Genomic DNA, 18,733 nt, shown 5'->3' on the forward strand with positions numbered 1-18,733 from the left:
TGAAAATGTGACCCAAGGGCAGCAGGTAAACACAGAACAGAAGTGGATTAACAGTCAATAAAAGACCGTCTTCCAAAACGCTACTGTGTATGTACTAAAAGTATATTATGGATGAGAAACATAGGAAACTGAAACATTCAAAAAAAGGTCCTTAGTTGGTCACAAGGTGGCAGTAGAGTCATACTGGTTTTACCATTTGCCCCCTTAAACTGGAGAGCGTCCTGTGCACCTGCTTCCTCTGAGCCAAATGTACAGGACACTGCGTGCAAGGAAAAAGGCAACTGGGCATTTTATAAGGTGTGAAGGTCAAGTATGTGCCAGCAGTCCTAACTATAATATAATCAGGTCCTGGAAAGTCTGCATTATGAATTTGGAGGATCTAATTCTGACATTCATCAAACAATTTGAACAATATGTAGTGAACACACATGTAATTTGCATTGAGTTTAAAGGCAAAACACTGCAGGAGGACCATCCATTGCGACTGAAATATGAAGACATTGACTTGCCCTTGGAATATATTTGTGAATGAGTCAGGCAGATGAGCTCCTTCCCTCTCCCTCCTCATTTGGATGAATGTCACGGATTACCTAACAGGCGAATCGCTGTGTTTTTTGTCATTCAAGAGGAGGTAAGACTGTCATTTTGTTGCCTTGGAGACTACAAATCAATAGCATCATGCAGTATCTTCTTGTCCATTCCCAATGAGAGGGTTCAGTGCATGTTGTCGTCATCAGGGCTGAGGGCGGAGGGGGCACGAGTCACATGTGCTCTGATTGGCTCCTGCTGATAATGAGCTGCCATTGAGGATTTCTGGCCCGTGCAGTGAGGAGGTGTGTCTCTGGCCGCACAAGTACACGCCTCTCGGATAAATACTCAAACACAACTGGGGTGCTGATCAGACACACCGAAATTAAAGAGCCGCGTTTCGCCCACAGCCTGTCAAAACTTGGCGCACAGTTGCTTTCGGTTTGCGTGCGCGTCCTGTGCTGTCTTGGGGAGGGAGAAAAAAAAACTACATTAAGACAGAGAGAAGTCAGTGGCACGTAATTAGATTCCCTAATCAGCAGAATTGACAGCAGGTGTGAATTCATGTCTGTATTTTCCCCGCAGATATACTGGTGAGTACTCACATCTTTTTCGACTTTCACCTGTTCACTCGCTTCGTGCTTTTTCTGTTCTCGCTTGATAGAAATAACTAAATCAAGTATCAAACAATAGATTTGTTTTTTGTTGTTTTTTTTTTGTTTTTGTTTTTTTGCATCTGACAGGTAAGAACAATGAATTCTATAGTTGTGGTTTATATTTGCCTTGTGATTTCCCTCTGAATCAGCCACCTTTGTTGCTGCACCCACTCTTGTTTCCTTTGAGATTTTCTGTGGGGTGTTGCCCCTGAATTTGGAAATGTCACGGTACTAACTGATTGGAAAAAAAGAGAAAATTCTAGATCTCCCCTAATGTTACATACTTATTATTTTTATATATATCCATATATTTTTTTTTTTTTTTTTTTGCTGCAAGTGCCAATTCAAAAAGGTCAGTGGTCACTTAGTGTGGTCTGCTTCATTTTAATCTTACTTCTATTCTGGGGTAAATGCACTTTAGCTTTGCACAGGCTTTCTTTAGTGTACAGTGTGAAGTAAGACACTGTTTTCATCCTCTGGTCTTTTGTGCTGCAGGTGCAGTGCAATCGGAGACGGATGGGTGCACTCTGCTTCTATCATTTTTAATAACCTGAGGCTTTCTTTTTTCACCATTGCCTCTGACAATCAGTACTCTAACTCCCCCGTGTATTTCTTGACACAGAGATAGGGAATGCACTTTTATTTATTTGAGTTTCTCTGTTGTCTTATCTGTTGAATGTCTTTCCTGTTTGTAGAGAGGATATGCGAGTTGCTTTGAAATATTGTTTTGCGAGCACTTCTCAAACCTCAGCAGGCTTCTGGCAGTCTTAACCAGGAAGTTCAGAATCGACCTCTTTACTGTAACCACATTTTTCTCTCGCGCCTCTGCTACAATAGGCCTGTGCTTCTCTGTTCTGTGAAAATACTTCTATGTAAAACCCATAAACAGGCTTTTTACTTTTCCCTCAGGGCTAGTTATAATTCAAAGTTAAAAGTAGAAACTTTTGAGCATGATTTGATTTGCATGTTGGAAGTTAGGCCAAAGCTCTCAGTGTGCGCTGTGGTTTTCTATCAGTGTGAACAGGAAGACAACAATAGCTGGATCTCACTCAACATACATACACAACAGTGTATATAGAAAATCTATTGGGTCAAAAAGATTTTCACTCCCACACTTCTCTATTAAGATTACAGTCAGGCACTGAAGTGGCAACTGATCCATGATGTGTTTTTCAGTGACAGACTCAACCCACAAGAATCTGGATACAACCCATTCATTCCACTGCACTCTTTGGGGGGTCTTACTCAGCCCCCCACCTCCACCACCACCCACATACCTGCAGGAGCTGTGTGACTCGGCTGGTGGTAAGCTCAGCGCTGGCATGGAACAGCAGCTTTGCTCTGTCACCACACAGGCTGAGATTTATGATACTAGTAGTAAGAACTGAGGGGTGGCAGAGGGGAAACAATGTTGATAACGCAAGTCCCATCTTGTGCCTCGGGTGAGATTGTCATAGAGACAACTTGGGCTCCTGTCAGCGCTGCTACAGGACAGACACACATGGGGCTAGCATGGCCTTGGCCTTTTTATAGTCTTGAGAAAGATGGATTAACCCAGTGTTACGTTTTTAAATTATGCCGTAAGACTCTCCGGCTTACGGTTAAAAACAGAATGATTTTGACCATCATAGATGAAGGTGTAAGGCTGGTGTGGCAGATGGCTTTACAGACCCTTTGTTAATGTGATTGCATATGAAAGGCTGTTGCATAAAGTTAGACGTATCAGGAATATGGTCACTATATAATTATGTGAGGTTGGAGACGTCTAAACACAACATGTCTATTTTTCCACTGCTTATCTGCTCCTCCACTGGTCATTGGGTCAGTGCAATTGTCTATTTTTTCAAGAACTCAAACGCTGCAACTTCAGATGTTGTAATACACAAGGTTAGGAAACAGAAAATGTCACACTGTATTCTTTTCTCATTTAGGGTAGTTGTCAAGGTAAAGTGAAAAATGCACCAGAAAGGGCATCGCTGATTAACTTGGTCATCCTTCTTTATGATTAGGTTTTCAAAAATATTGCAAAGTCAACTTAATTTTCTTAATTAGTCTAATAATATCTGAAAATGGTGAAAAAGGCCCAAGATGGCAAAAATTGCTGGTGTTGTTCAAACGACAGTCAAAAAGCCGACAATATTACATTTGCTATCATAGAAAGACTAAGAAAACCACCAAATATTCAAATTTGAGAAGCTGCAACTGTTCATTTTTAACATTTTTGCTAATAAAAAAAATATATTCTTAATATTCTATCGGCCAACTATCAATCAGCAACTAATTGTTTCCGCTCTAAACTGTAAATCCTCTGATACGTTGCTAACTGTGTCTTGTGCCAGTAGCTGCTGTCAGTGTGCCCTGGCTACAGGTGATATTAGGAAGCTGGCAGAACAAGGTGTAAATTATCTTGTCTGGGTAAAGAGGTTAAGAAGTTTACTGACATAGAAACTATGCAAGCCTCCCACATTAAACACTGAGCCATTTTAAGATCTGTCCTGTCACTTGCCATTGAAATCAATGCAATCTAGCCATTTTAAAGTCTTTTTGTGTATTGTTGTCCAGTTTAGGCCTTTTCCATTCAAACATGGCTGCCAAATGTGTTTGTTTTTTTTGTGTTTTTTTTTTTTTTTTTGGCCATAGACAGTAGAGCCCCCGCTGTGGTCCAAGCTGATTTTATGTAATACATTTACAGGTTGGTTACTTATAGAACACTTAACGTCTCCTCTCTAGGAGGAAAGTATTCCACTTTGAGAACGGGACACACTGTTCAGCCTTGCTTGATACTTGAGGCAATAATAGATATGACTGGTGTGTGTGTATGTTTGTTTCCTACCAGGTTGACTTGTTACTTGTGCACCCCCACTTCCTCCTCATTGTGCCCCTTTATGTTTTATTAGGCCGATGTTCTGTTATTCTTAGCCGAGCAGGATGTTTATACGATCCCCGAACAGAAATATGACTGGCAAGGCCTGAGTGTTTATCTTTCTTTCCCTTCCCTCCCTCTCTTCCCCTCTGCTCAGGTCTTCACTGTCACTGTTTCGTATTCATCCCTCCGTCCCCTCCTTCGCTGCTTTTTGCATGCCTGCCTCACCCTCCTCTGCACCCCACTCAAGGATGAAATAAGCTCAAGAGCAGCCCCAGCTGACATTTTTTCCATGTTAAACCTTGCATATCCTTCAAGCCTCCTTTTTTTTTTATTTTTGGATATCCGGCTATTGTTTCGGCCAAGTATGCTGTATCGTCTGACTGGTGCAGCTAAGGTTACTTTATGGTAATTCAACCAGAAGCTTTTCAATTTCACATTTTTTAGAGACAACCTACACCCTGCTGTGATGTCAGTGTTTCCTTGTGAAAGTGAAAATGGCTGTGTGTAAATTTAAGGGATGGAAAAACTGATTTGATAAATGGCAGATCTCATTGCTTCAGGGATAATGATCCCATGGCACTGAGTGATGAATTTGTGTTAATTCTTCTTCTTTAGACTACAGTAAGACAGCAATATATAATTTCTGTGTGTTTGTATTTCTGAAAAGAACTTATACCGGCAATGTGATTAACAATACTTCGAAAGCTTGTGGATGCACAACAACGTGGATGCCAAGAAGTCATGGGCGCATTATCAGAAATCATTGGCATCTGAACCCTAAGCTCCACAGTAAGGGAGGCATCATTTTGTTAGTGTTGTCACTTGTGGCCACACACCTTTACAGGGTAATGTTGAATGCCAAAATGTAGTACAACAGCAGCACAAGTAGAGAGGAGTCTTAAAGTCAGCGACCGTCAATTACGGAGCAATACCTATCTAAAATTTGTTAACATTAGCCACCATTAGCTACTGGTCATATCAGACAAGTAAGGCTGTCGGAGCAAATTCTTTAGTGCAAGAGTGCTTTTTTTAAAAAAAATTATTTTTTAAATGAATTCAAGTTTTTGAATTTATTCAAAAGTTATAGTCTCACTTTATGACTGAATGGTGTCTAATTTTATGAAGGTTTGTTTTTTTGTCCAGCACAGTTTGTTGTACCCTCAATTGAACTTCCATGCGGATAGTCTCATTTTAAGATGTAACTGGTATGACAGTAAATGCAGAGATATTTAAATATATTCATAAAGAGGATTCTCAGTTTGAGTCATAAATGGAGACAAGAACTTTGCTTTACTTCCAGTGGAGAATGTTTCATGTTGTAATTGCAGATGAAGTTAAAGCATTGTGGGTTTTGACACTGTTTATTTTAAGTAACTTATTAAACACTGAAAGTATTCAGTGTTTTCAGTCTTTAAAACGTTATCTAATCGACAAGAAGTAAGCCATGAATAAAACTGTGGTGAATGGTAAAATTAATTCAGTGGAACGCATGTTTACATAATCACTCCCTTATTTCAAAACCCTGCGTTAATCACTACCATGGTATAATATTTCACCATTCTGCTAGATCCCAAAATAAACAGTTTTATTTAAGACTTGAAGTATGTCAAGCAAAGCCCACACATCTCTTCCCCCACCCTAAAAAGTCCACTGAATCAGATAATGTGAGGATATGAGTGAGCTTCTTATCGTGTTCTGTTTTCTTTGTCCTATAAAACCAGTGACCACACAAACCACAAGCCTGTGGCCACTGACCACAAGGCACCAGGCTTTAAATAGAGAGCGTGAGAAGGTCGCTCAGCATCTTGTCTCAAGACTGCATCTCTGTCGGTCCTGGGATCTGCTTCAAGTCATTTTTTTAAAGCTTTACTACAACAATTCTGGATAATAAATGCACTGAACATGAATTACCAACCTCTTGTTACTTTCCTCTAAAATGGAAAGTTTGGCCAAGCTTCGATGGAACAGAGTGCATCGAGTTCCACCCCAGTCAAATACCACAGCACGCCCCCAGCACACTCTCACAATGACTGTGTTGCTAGTGCAAGAACACATCATCCTGTATTTAGAAACGGCCACCTTATGCAAGCCACATCATGAGCTGTGCAGCTTTGCAGTGCATTAACACAGAGCACAGACTGGATGTTTGGTGTGTTGTGGTCAAGACGTACCGAGCATAAACAAAACTGTCGAGCATGCACAGGGGGGTAAAGCAACCATGACTTTCTGACTTTGACTGTGTATGCTTAAGGAGGGTTTGAAAGATGTGGCGTATGTTGGACTTTCCCTTTTTGTTTGTATTTAGAACATTTTATGTTTATAGTTACATAAACACACTTAGACATTTATATTGTGAAAATTTTGATAACGATAATTCACTTGTGAATCATCACTATTAATCTTTTTTTAGTTTTAGTTTGTTTGTTTTTTTTGTGCGTTGTGTACATTTTCTCTTGAGGTGTCAGGAATTTCTGCTGCTCAACTATAATTTGACTTCCCTTGTCTCTCCCTGTGGACCATGATCATTGTTGCATCTAACCACATATCTTCCTCTTTTCTTCTTTTCACGCTGCAGCCCAGTGTTTGTGCCCAGCCGAGATATGACTGAGGTGATGATCAACAGCACCCCCATGGAGGACATGAGGCTCAGCCCTAGCAAGGACAGACTCTCCTTCCAGGTAGGACGGACACACACACACACACACACACACACGACAGTGAAACACTGATTCCGTCCCAATTCCTTCCTTACTTTTTATGTGGCATGGCCACCTCATATGTGTGTTCACTCTCAAGAAGTGGATGGACAGCATTTCATGATTTGTGAAGACATGGCTGCATTTGGTGTACAGTATACTGTATACTGCTATACAGTATACTTTATAGATAAGGTTTGAGATTGATATAGGATTTTAAAAAACATGTTCAAGTTTTGTTTTGTTTTTTTGTTCCAGTACTGATGAGGCCAGACTGTTTTTGTGTAACAAGACATAACCAGAACTGTTTCATCATGTTTAACATTGTTAGGCTAACAAGATTGCAGTAATTATTTCCTCATTTGTTTTTCATTTGAAGTGTGATTTTATAAAGATGACTCACTTATCTGTCTGAGAATTCATAGTGGTTATTAAATGAAAACACCCACCTGTTATTTTGAAAACGACACTCTAGTAAAATATAGTATCCTCTGTTTATCACAGTATGTTGATAAATAGGACATTGAAGGTTTCCATTGGTCACAACTGTATGCGTACAGAGAAAGTGCAGTTCTGGGAAACTGTAATTTACCGTGGCCTGTCACAAAAATAAACCTTGCAGATTCAGAGAGATGAGAGAAGCAGCCATCAGGTGGTCTTGACAAGCTGCTTTTCCAGCAGCTTTGTTTTACTGTCAGCTCAATAGGGTCATCTTGGAAACAAAACTACTTAAACACACAGCTGCTTGCTTGTTTTAGTTTCACATTTATACCTAGGGAGAAAAGAAACGAAAGGGATTAAATCATTTTACTGTAAAAGATGATTACAATGATTAAGTCAATTAAGACCATTTATGATTTTGGACAGGAAGATATTAGTGGTGAATAGTAAGTGAAGCTGCATCTTAAGTACTTTTCACTTGTGCCTTAAGGTCATGACTACCAAATTATTCATGAGCAAGTCAGCCACCTGCTGAGGGTTTGTCAACCCACGCGGCAAAAAAGGCTATTTCTGTTGAAAGACAGATCATTTCATACAAGATTGATTATAATTTTATTGAAAGGTGCACATTCAGTACATTTATAAATGTAAGACAAAGGCCTGATAATGCCATACTGTATACAGACGTTGACTCAAAGAGGATGTAGACTGACCTAGAGGAAAAGGCTGGCTTCCTTTCCCCACAGTTCACACCCCAGCTGTGAGTCTGTCTGAGAGGATGAGAGGAGCGGATAAGGGGGAAACTGGAGAAAAGAAGGGTGCTAATGTGCCACTTCTCCACTCTTTCCACCCCCACTCTGTATTTCCTCACCTCGGCCTTTTGCCCAAGGTCCCAGCCACTCCTTAGAGAAGCACTGTATGAACCAATGACGCTACACCAGTCACATCCTCTATTATGGGTGCTGGGGGCTTTGACACATTGTGTGACCATTAAATTCCAGCTGCACCTATAAAAACTATAGAAATGAATGTTAACCCTGCTAGCGGAGGATGATGAGCAAATACTTTATTTAGTGAATTATCATCTCAAAAGGGACAGTCATGATTCACACTTTTAGCTCATGCCTCCCCCAAACCAACCGCACACCCCAGAAGATCCTAAAATAGCCAGTATTGTGCCTGGCTGATGATGTGTCGTCGCTTCCTGTGACTGGAAGTGAAACAAGTTATGACATGTGTTAGCTAGGGGTCCAAAGGCAAGGTCACTCACCGCCTAACTCCCCTTGGTGCTGACGCACGGCAAGGCTTGGCAATGCAGGCCAGGAAATGCAGATAAACACAGGCATTAGACATGAAAACAGACATGCTTGCACACCTCTTGGCGTGGTTGTATGCACAGCTGTCTTCAGACAATGTAAAAGCCACACATACAGTAGGGTCTAAAAGTCTGAGACTACATTGAAAAATCTCTAATATTTTCACGTGAACCTGTAAATAATCACAGTTTGAGGATTCAGAAACATTTAAAAACACAGTTATGCCATGTAAAATGAAGAAGAAATATTTAAGATCAGCAATCAAATTTAAGCAGATTTGTGGCACTGACCAACTTAGTACAACACTTTGTACAAAAGATCAGATTTCCTTGAATTGTATCCCTTCCATTGAATCATGCATTCACATGACACTGAGGTGGATTTGATCTACTCATCAGAGGCTCGTTCAAGTAACTCAGTTTGCAGCCAGTGTTCACCTGTTATAAATATGGCTGTGCCTCAAGTTTCCAGCAGACCATTGCTTACTAAGTAGCAATGTGATAGTGGGAAAGCAAAGAGGGACTTTCACAGCGTTAAATCATGGTTAGATTAAAGGTTTCTAAGAGAGCAGTGCATGTAACTCAAACACTTTGCAGAAACTGGATCAGTTGTAACCAAAGCATGGTCAGGCAGACCAAAAGTGACCACAACATCAAAAGATCAGTACATCAAGCTTAGTTCCCTGAGAGATAAAAAATAAACATCATCACAGATACAGAATTTTCTAAATAAAGAACGTAAGACTCCAGTCAGCAAAGTACTGTCAAAAGAAGGCTATGTTGTAGTGGTCTCAGAGGACGAGTAGCAGCTTCTAAACTACTTCTCAGGAGGGGAAACAAGGCCAAATGCTTGGGTGGGCTAAGAAATACCAGCATTTCACAGTGGATGACTGGAAAAACGTCCTATTTACTGATGAATCCAAGCTTGAGATTTACGGCAGTAACAGAGGTGTGTATGTAAGGAGACGAACAGGAGGAGAGAGAGAATGATGCTGCAGTGTATCAAACTGACAGTGAAACATGGTGGTGGGAATATTCAAGTCTGGGGCTGTTTTGCCTACTCGGGAGTTGGACACCTGCACCAAATTGACTACATCCTGGCCAAGAAGACGTACCACTCCATTCTTCAGAGACCTGCTGTACCCTCTGGTTTGCATCTTTTGTGGAGAAGGATTCATACAGCAGCAGGATAATGACCCCAAACGCACCTCAAAGCTTTGCAAGAACTACTTTGGAAGACTACTACCAAAGAAGACCAAGGAGTCCTGACTGTCATGGACTTTCCTCCATAGACCTCAATCCTATTGAACATTTATGGGGGCACTTGAAGACTGAGAAAGCCAAGCTTTCTGTGACATAACAAGAAGCTCATTGGAACAATGTCAAGTCATGCAAGGATAACATGGCTCATCAGGTTTTGCACAAACTTGTGGAGTCCATGCTAGCTTGAGAGCATGCTGTCATTAAAGCAAAAGGGGGACATACCAAAGATATTCTGAAATTCGTGTACATTTTTTAAAGATTAAACTTTTCACTCAAATTGTTAAGCTGATATTATCATTTATAATGAGGAAAATTAGTATTACATTCAAAACAGAGGCAAAATAGAAAAATCTTGATTAGTGGTCTCAGACTTTTTGACCCCCCTGTACATGCTTACATAATCTGACAAATTCTCATATTCATATGGCATATTTATAGCTTTTTGTCTGTTTCCTACCTTCACATCTGTCTCCTATGGAATTCATAGAGACTTGGACACAGCTGGATCCCCTCTATCTCTTCCCCTCTCTTCTTGTCTCGGTCTCTCCTGCCTCATCTAATGCTTTCTTTCCACTCGGCTCTTTGCCCAGATAGCGACATGCCCCCCTCACACCCCCTCCTCCAAATGTCTTGGAGTGAAATATGCAGGTCTAAAAATATTCATCCACTTTATCCAAACAACAGCAAGAAATGCTGTTCTTGGACCAGGAGTGGCAGGCTTTTTCCCCTGGGCCATTTCTCTGGTTCCTGAGAACAGAGAAAGTCGGAGGTTGATGTCCGATCTTGCCAGGACAGCGAATGCATGTAATCTCTCTTGTCAGCATGTCTCTCATGCCCTTCAGTTTAGATCCAAACATTTGACTGTGGCACGCTGCATTTATAAGCAGACATATCAGTCTGGATTTGCAGATAACTGTAGCCTATTTCACGTTCTTTCCTAAAGCTTTTTTGGGACTCAATCTCCACAGGAGTATTTCACATAACACTACATGCTGACTGTTATAAGGATACACAAATCATCATGTCCCAGTAAACCTTTCACCTTTTTGTATTTTCCACTTACTGTTGATTTGAAATGCTGTGATTGTGCTCTTGTATAATCTTCTGAGTTGTTGATGATGTGGTACTGGATGGGTCCCTAAGCAGCTACGAGCTGCTTGGCACAACGCCTTCCAAAGCATTTAGAGTATACATGATGCAGCATTTACTGCAAGTATCGTAAGACGTGATTCATTTACCCATACACAGCCACTGATCACTTTTCCTCCACTGTTCCTTGTGCAATTAGTTTTTTGGTGAGCACCTATGTAGAGAACTAGCTTAGCTGTTCAAGGAATGTGGGACGGGCAAGAACAGGTATGCCACTGGGATTTTAAGTAACCACTTCCAATCACAAATGTTTAGTCTTCACATCACTTCCTTCACAATTGTTTAGCCTTGTAGTGGTGCCTGCAGCACTTCTGCGAGGCTCAAGACTAAGTTCTGGTATCCCAAAGCCACACATGCACTTAGCACTGATCAGAAATATGCTCACAAATAATTTCTTGCCTTCACAATTTGGGACAGCTGACTCTACTAGCTCGAAACACCCTGGTCTACATATCAGAGACTGAATTGTGTTAACTGATTTAGGTTCATGAAAGATTCATAACAAGTATTTTTACCCTTGTTTGTCTTTTTCAGATATTCCCTGACCCTTCAGACTTTGACCGTTGCTGTAAGCTCAAAGATCGTCTCCCATCCATCGTGGTTGAGCCGACGGAGGGAGAAGTTGAGAGCGGGGAGCTCCGCTGGCCTCCAGAGGAGTTCCTGGTCAGTGAAGAAGAAGAGGAGGAGGAAGAAGAGGAAGAGGAGCAGAATAATGGCAGCATCCAGAACGGACAGCCGACACAGAATTCCCAGCACTAGAAGTTGTGTTGCAGCACCGACACACTCTTGTTCTGTCCTTCTATCTGAACGACTCTCCCTTTCACACACTGGTCACACTGCACCTTAGCACTTGAGCAGACTTAACTGGCAGGCATTCGGTGATTAGTGGTGTCATCTCATTTCCCTTGACACCAAAGCATCACTCCCAAAAAAAAGAAGCAATACACACACACACACACACGACACACTTTCTCGCAAATACACAATAAATTATCCTCCTGGACGGCAAACCCATTAAAACAAACTTGACAAGAAGAGACACGCAGAAGTCTAACCCACACTCACTTTCCACCATGCCTACCACCGTGTGTGTCTCGGCCCAGAACGGATGTCCTGTTGGACAGTGGCAGCTCAGTGCTCCATGGACAGCTCTTACACTGCAGGGGGCTACTACTGCTCTGTACTTAACTCCAAAATGGCTGGCGTCATGACCCCAGAGACTTCATCCTTGCATACAGAACTATTGTGGTACCCAAGGGGATTATCGTCTACAATACACTGTCCAAACCCATGTTCAGTTTCTGGATTGATATGTTAATTATTGTGATCGCCACTGCTGTCCATAGATTTGTCTGTTTCTGAGAAGTGAATGTTTTGTGATTTGTCTGTTTTTTGAGAAGTGGGTGTTTTGTGTGAAATGTTACTGGGATTTTTTTTTTTCCTACCACAGGATTTGTTAAAATGGTATTTTTGTGACCTTGCGTCAGGCATTGACAGTTCAAAAAAAAAAAAAAAAAAAAAAAGGGCGTCATTTAGAGAAGTGAGCAGAGAGTGACAGAAAATAAACCAGCATGCCCTGCTATGCTAAGTACTTATGAGATAAATGTGTAGTACAAAGGCTTGTTGTGCAGTGAGGTCACAGTCATGCTATAATCCCCTCATCACGTTGGCCTCCTGGAAGCCTTATGAGAAGCAGTACTTGGATGACGAAGCAAAAATTTGCAACACTGAGGAGTAAATGTGATGCAAGGTTGTTGTTCAAAAGGGGGAAGCTGAGTGGAAAATTGTAATTTTTGAAAAAAAGAAACATTTGCCAGGATAAAGCAATGTACAGACCCAATGAAGGATGTGTAAATACTTGTTCCCAGTAAGCCAATCCCTGAGGCCTTGCAGTGCGTTGATCTTGTTTGGTTTAATTTAGAAAGACAAAAGACTGAGAATTGCTCTGAGCTGTAAACACCTGAACTGAAAGTTGACTGTCCTTCCTAGTCTTCCTTTTCTTTATGAAAACAGCCATACTTTTGAAACATGAGTTCAGGTCATGGAGAATTCACAATGTAGGACAGAGTTCACGAATGAGGCTATAGGCAATATCTGACACAGTATTAAACAATCTATTCACAAAAATAAATAGAAGTTGTTAATAGGAAATCAAATTTGTTTCTCTGATAGACTGTAAATGTTTCAAAGCTAATGTCATTTTATTTTATTTGCCTGTATTGCAATTTCAAAAGTAGGTGTTCTCTTTTCTCTCTTTAAATCACCACTTATTGTTTGTGATACAAGTCTGTTGGTCAATTTGTGGAGATTTCTCTTCGTGTACACAATCTGAGATAATGTTGTACAAGCATGTCGGTTTCTACTCTTTTTGTAATTTCTCATTTGAGTGGCATTAGGGCTGTGTACATAACATCTCTCTCTTTCTCCTGTCAGTCACCTACAGGTCCCACATTGTTTTTGTAAAGCTCAGGGAGATTAGCCGCCATCTTTCTCTTGTTTTTTTTTTTGTTTTTTTTTTGTATTTAGACCACTTTTTCTCTGTTACAGTTACAGAGGCTGTAAATAAACATTTGAATTTGCTACCCAACTGTGTGACTCTGCTTTGAAAATAATTGACTATCAAGAGTTAATGCTGTTTTTCTGGTACAAGATGGAAAAAAAGAGAGCTTTTTACAGGGATTTACCTCCAGCCAGTCTCAGTATTGTTTCCAAGAGACTACTTCTGAGTTTACTTTCATTTTAGTTTATGTGAAACACCCCCCCTCTCTTTTCCCCACTCACTTCACCTGCAGTGGTTAGAGAAAAGCAGTATTACTTCCTGCTCGGCATCTCTCACATACAGATTCTGTCTACGAATACAGATGCAGGTATCAAATATGCGTATATATAGAAGCGAGAACAGGCCACATGCTACTTCCTGTCTTCAACTTGCAGGCAAAAGTGCACGATATAACCCCTAGTTACAACAAAATCTTATTCCTGTGCAATAACGGATTTGATTTCCATGTTTTTACATTTAAAATATTAAAATGCTGCCATCCAGTGATATGGAGCACACTGGATTGACTGACCAGCCTTTGGAAAAAATCTACTTTACAATTCCAGAAATATCAAGGGCAATACAGGGTATAAAAGCCTATGGAAGCAACTCCTCACGCTATACCCATAAACACTCACCACAATGATACAAGACTAATAAAATGTGGTTGAGTGGAAAAGCACTAATGGGGAACTGTGGGGATTTACAGGAATAAACAGAAAGCTTTCTGATCATTGTTACAGTGGAAACTTCTCAGGTGATTTGCTGCTATGTACTGTATTAGTGACCCACTAGGTCAAGTTTGATTGCCTAATACCAGGAACAGTCCATCAGAGTTGCTGTGGTAGGGCCTTTAGAGGCCAAGAGCCTGATAGATTGGCCAAGGTGGTACTCTCAGGGCCTTACGGTCACTTCCTGGAAGGGGAACAATGAACTGACATTCTATTCTGCTTCTCTCTTCCTGGAAAAAAATGGAGCATAAAGAGTTATTAATATCCTCAGCTGATAATGGTGGTCAGCAGCAGAGTGTGCGTCTGGCCTGGGGAGTCGCTGGCTACTTCTGAATAGGATAAAAAAAAATAATATCCTTTGTCTCTTTTCTAATGACTGTTCCTTGATCTCAGTGGAAAATGTCATGAGATCATGGAAAGAAGAAATCGTAATAAGTTAGAAAAAGGATAACACAATCCTTAGAGAGACTGATTCAACTTGCAACAAGCTACGTAATCATGTGACGTCAGCCAGAAACCTCTGAACTTTGCAGAGTTTCAAATATTACTGGAGAGAGGAACTGTGAGAGAGCAATGTACTTCACTTTTGATAAAGAAAGGTCTTGTGTTTCTGAGGCTAAAGGAGAGATGAAAGGAAGCCCTGCAGCATCTTTCCATAGCTTTTTGACATTTTGAGCAGCGCTTATTTTCAGCTCTTATGGCTGCCATTTCATAGCTGATTAACTCATTAAGGAACCTTTGCAATTACAGACCGGTAATTAAAATTTGCTTTGCCCCTTTAAACCTGATTGAGAAAGCAATGAAAAATGAGACTGGGAACTGAGAGAAATTTAACTGGAGCTACACATTTTTACACTCATAAAATAATTATGTTTTAGGCTGTATTTCCTTCCAGCATCTGGACACATTTAAAGGATAGGTTCAGGTTAAAGGACTGTTATTGGACATTTTTGTCCTCCATCACTTACACTGAAATTGCTTTCAGAAGGGATATTTTTGGTAGCCCGTATGGACTGGAGGAACTATTACAGTGACCAATAATGCTTTCAGTGTACATATGAGCATGTGAGTATTGTATTAATATAGACTTGAAAAAAAATGTGTTAAACCAGTTTTCTCAACTAGCATCTGCATGAGGTGATTTCTGCCAAAGTTTTGGTTATTTCACATGAGAGTTTAGCAACAATGGAATTGGATTCTGATGTAAAATGATGTTGTGATGTGATGATGTTGTAAATAACATATGAATGTTTTTTCTAACCTCTAACTTTGTTTCTTATTTATTCATGACTTATAGAAAAATACTTCAATGTGAAACCAAGTTTTCAGATGCTTTAATCTTATCTTGCCCTATGAACATGCCCTCATGTTTTAGTTCACTTCACTGCAGATTTCAACTTTTTCTCTTGTTCAGTACCAGTCAAAAGTTTGGACACACCTTCCCATTCCCTTGAATGAGAAAGTGTGTCCAAACTTTTGAAATTAGTTCTTTAAACTGTCAATCTGTTCATTAATCACCGTGCTGTTGAGAGAGGTGAGAGGTGACAGCATTCATTTTGCAGATGGCAAGGTGAGTATTCAGTGAGAGTCGTTGCAAACTCAATGACATGCAGGAACGGAGTGTGTCTTGCACACCATTGTTGGCATGAGATGCAATATTTTTAAATGTGCATGAGAGCATGTGTGTGTCTGGCTGTGTATTAAAACTGTTGTCAGAGTCCTCTGAGTGAAGTCACTGATAGCTCTTCTAACTCATTCTTGGAATTCTTTCCAGTGGAAACAATCCCATCGCTGATCCCAGTGTGTCAGCAGAGTCTGACCTGCCAACCCCTGAATTCTCCCCGACTCCCAACTATAGTGCACATTAACGCTGTTTCACTGTCAATCCTCTACACATGAACTCACACCTGGACCAGCCCCTTCATGTACCCACAACATAACCCGTCCCTCTTAAATCTGATATGTCATGAGCAGAAAAATAATGCTTATCCAGTGAACTCTTTTTTTCCATTCCCTCTTCTCGTCCAGCTTTCTTTCTCTTCAGTTGTTTTCTTGGTCTTTCTATTTTTCGCTCTCCCAGACTTCCCATTCTGTTGTTTCAGCAAGTTTCCCATACTTACATGACAGTAGAAATGTACTCTGCATTCCCACAGTTCAGGTTATGTAATGTAAGTTAACATTTCATTATAAACAGAAGCCCTGTTCTTATAACCTTGCTATACTGCAACCTTAATGTAAGCCACAGAGGTTTGCTCTGTGTGTGCATACACAACTGTGTCTGTGTGTCTGTGCAAAGCTTGCAAACAGGCGCATGTGCTTGGAGGTTTTATGTCTAACCGTGTCTGTTATTATGAGTGCCATGTGCGTAAGGGAAAGATTCTTTTCCCATGGTTCCTCAAGTGTGAGAAGAAAGTAGAGCTCTCAGGACATGAAGCAAAAACTCTGCTAGTTATTTATAACCTGTCTGGAGACAGCCCACCAAGGGTAGACACATATCTGGCACTGTCAACAAGGGAAGAGTTAGAATAAGATTCGCTGAGAGGCATGCAACAAGAAGGGAGGATTAAAAGGTGAAGGAGTCAGTGGACGAAAAAGAAGGATGTTGAGGAGGTTGAGCATAAAGAACACCTGCGCTGTAACATGGATAAATCACAGGTTAAAGACTGGTTGTGTCTCGTGGTGGCCAGCTTAGATAAGACTTGGCGAGATAAGGTAAACTGCAACCGTAGCGAAAATGACAATTGGAAACTTGCTTAGTGTCACCTTGCCCTCATAAAATTTAACTTGTACTTTGTAAATCACATTACACACAACACTGATGGGAAAAATTGCATGAGGTGAAACGAGTGAGATAACTCATTTTATTGTTATCTGTCCTCTCTGTGAACGTATTTGACATTTGAAAATCCCACGGCGCCACGTGATACACCCATGGAGGACAGAGGACCACAAACTAGTGATTGCTATTCAAAACAAAGCCTCAACAAATTCACAATTAATCAGAGTCAAGCACACTCCAAACTCTGCCAAACTCCTCTCTGTATATGCACGTCAACAGACCAGCCTTTGAAGACATAATGCGACTCACAACCACAACACATATTTTGAACGAATGAGTCTAAGCACCCTGGGACTTATCCTCTATTTAACAGGGTGATGTAAGGTACATCTCCATCTCATCCTCAAGCTTTTAAAGCTTTGATCAATACAAGTCTGCTGGCATGCACTTGCGTATGTACTGTAGTTTTGTGTGTTAATGTGCTAAGCCACAGGCTGCTGCTCTTCCATAGGCTGTTGTTGATATAAATAGACAGCTTATGGCCCCGCCACTCTAATCCTTATTGCTAGAGACCAGAGTGGAAAAAGGGAGAAAAGAGGGAGCGGAAAGGATCATGGACATAGACGGAGATAAAAAAAAAACTCGATGCAATACTGGAGATACAGTAAAAAAAGGACATGACATGTGCTGTTACAGGTGCAAGGCCAAGACATGCTATCAATGTGAAGAGGAAGTGAAGTGAAAGGGAAGAAGACTCATGCTAAATCAACCATGTCCCTTCTTTGAACTACCAAAAAAGCACAAGGGGTCATTAAAGGCAAGAATGTTTAAAAAAACAAACTAGATGAGTTTTTTTTTTTCAATAAAGCCTCGTTAAAGTGCTATCAATAGACTTCATTGAAAATAAACCAAAACACAGTGTACAATGCCCGAAAAAGTCACTCTGCCTCTTCCACATGGGCTTATGTAAGAGGAATGGTATGTCTAACAAGAATTAATGTTTTTGGCCTCGACATCTATCTGTTAATGTGATGCTAACATTCACTTCAGAAAAAAAAAGTTGCATATAATTTGGCTTACCTCCCATATCGTTTTTATCCATGAACATAACAAAATGTACATGTACGGGGCTCTTGGATATTTGGGATTCTCAAAGGGGATATGATTAGAGGTACCTGATCAAATTGCTTTTGCTAAACTATTTTGGACAAGCATCATTAATCATGTGGATGTGTTTCTCTTTTGGAGGTGAGTTGGCACCAAAGTCCAAAAATGAGGGCTTGTTTCAAAGCAAAGTTTTCCATTCCCCTCTGAAGTGATGCGTTGACCTTTGAGAAGTTTATACTGATAAAGCTATACAGTTCACTCAGTCTCTCAGATAGAGTGCATGCCATAGGGAACAGGTCATGGAAAAGTCTTGAGTTTGACTAAGTGCACTCTCTCTTTTACCCTGTCTGTCAGTCCGTCTCTGCCTCATTCACCACACACACACACACAGACACACAGAGACACACACACACAGACACAAAAGCACATACATACACACAAGAGAGTACATGTGCATGCTCGAATACACTCAGACACATTGACCAATCTACGCACACACGCATCACTGAATGCTGAGGTAATTTGTAACAGTAGAACAGCATAACTGTGGGTAAAAGAAACAAATGACACATGCTAGGATTTACACTACTTTAAAAGGCTATGTTGGGGGACTCAGTCAAGAAGTATATCGTCAATACCATGCTTGAGATTTGAATGTGTTCA

At 40.6% G+C, this 18,733-nt stretch overlaps 1 protein-coding gene across 2 annotated transcripts; it reads left to right on the plus strand.

The window, feature by feature from the left end:
* Positions 1-851: 851 nt before the first annotated feature.
* On the plus strand, positions 852-13,501 carry lbh (LBH regulator of WNT signaling pathway). 2 transcript variants are annotated; one of them, XM_044375193.1, is made up of 3 exons: positions 852-1,121; positions 6,626-6,728; positions 11,449-13,501. In XM_044375193.1, exons 1-3 carry the CDS (start codon positions 1,093-1,095, stop codon positions 11,671-11,673), a joined length of 357 nt encoding a protein of 118 aa, XP_044231128.1. In that variant the 5' UTR covers positions 852-1,092; the 3' UTR covers positions 11,674-13,501. The 2 variants fall into 2 exon arrangements, with proteins under 2 accessions (XP_044231128.1, XP_044231129.1); XM_044375194.1 differs by lacking the exon at positions 852-1,121 and adding an exon at positions 1,136-1,271.
* The last annotated feature ends 5,232 nt before the right edge of the window (positions 13,502-18,733 follow it).

Source organism: Thunnus albacares, chromosome 15 (assembly GCF_914725855.1).
Source record: "Thunnus albacares chromosome 15, fThuAlb1.1, whole genome shotgun sequence".
In the NCBI taxonomy this organism is placed as follows: domain Eukaryota; kingdom Metazoa; phylum Chordata; class Actinopteri; order Scombriformes; family Scombridae; genus Thunnus; species Thunnus albacares.

What these genes read in the sequence shown, in the direction of transcription:
- lbh (XM_044375193.1), top strand. Translation starts at nt 1,093, where the DNA reads ATGTCTGTATTTTCCCCGCAGATATACTG. An exon ending in TTTTCCCCGCAGATATACTG is followed by an intron (nt 1,122 to 6,625) that starts GTGAGTACTCAC and finishes TTCACGCTGCAG; the next exon opens with CCCAGTGTTTGTGCCCAGCC. An exon ending in AGGACAGACTCTCCTTCCAG is followed by an intron (nt 6,729 to 11,448) that starts GTAGGACGGACA and finishes TGTCTTTTTCAG; the next exon opens with ATATTCCCTGACCCTTCAGA.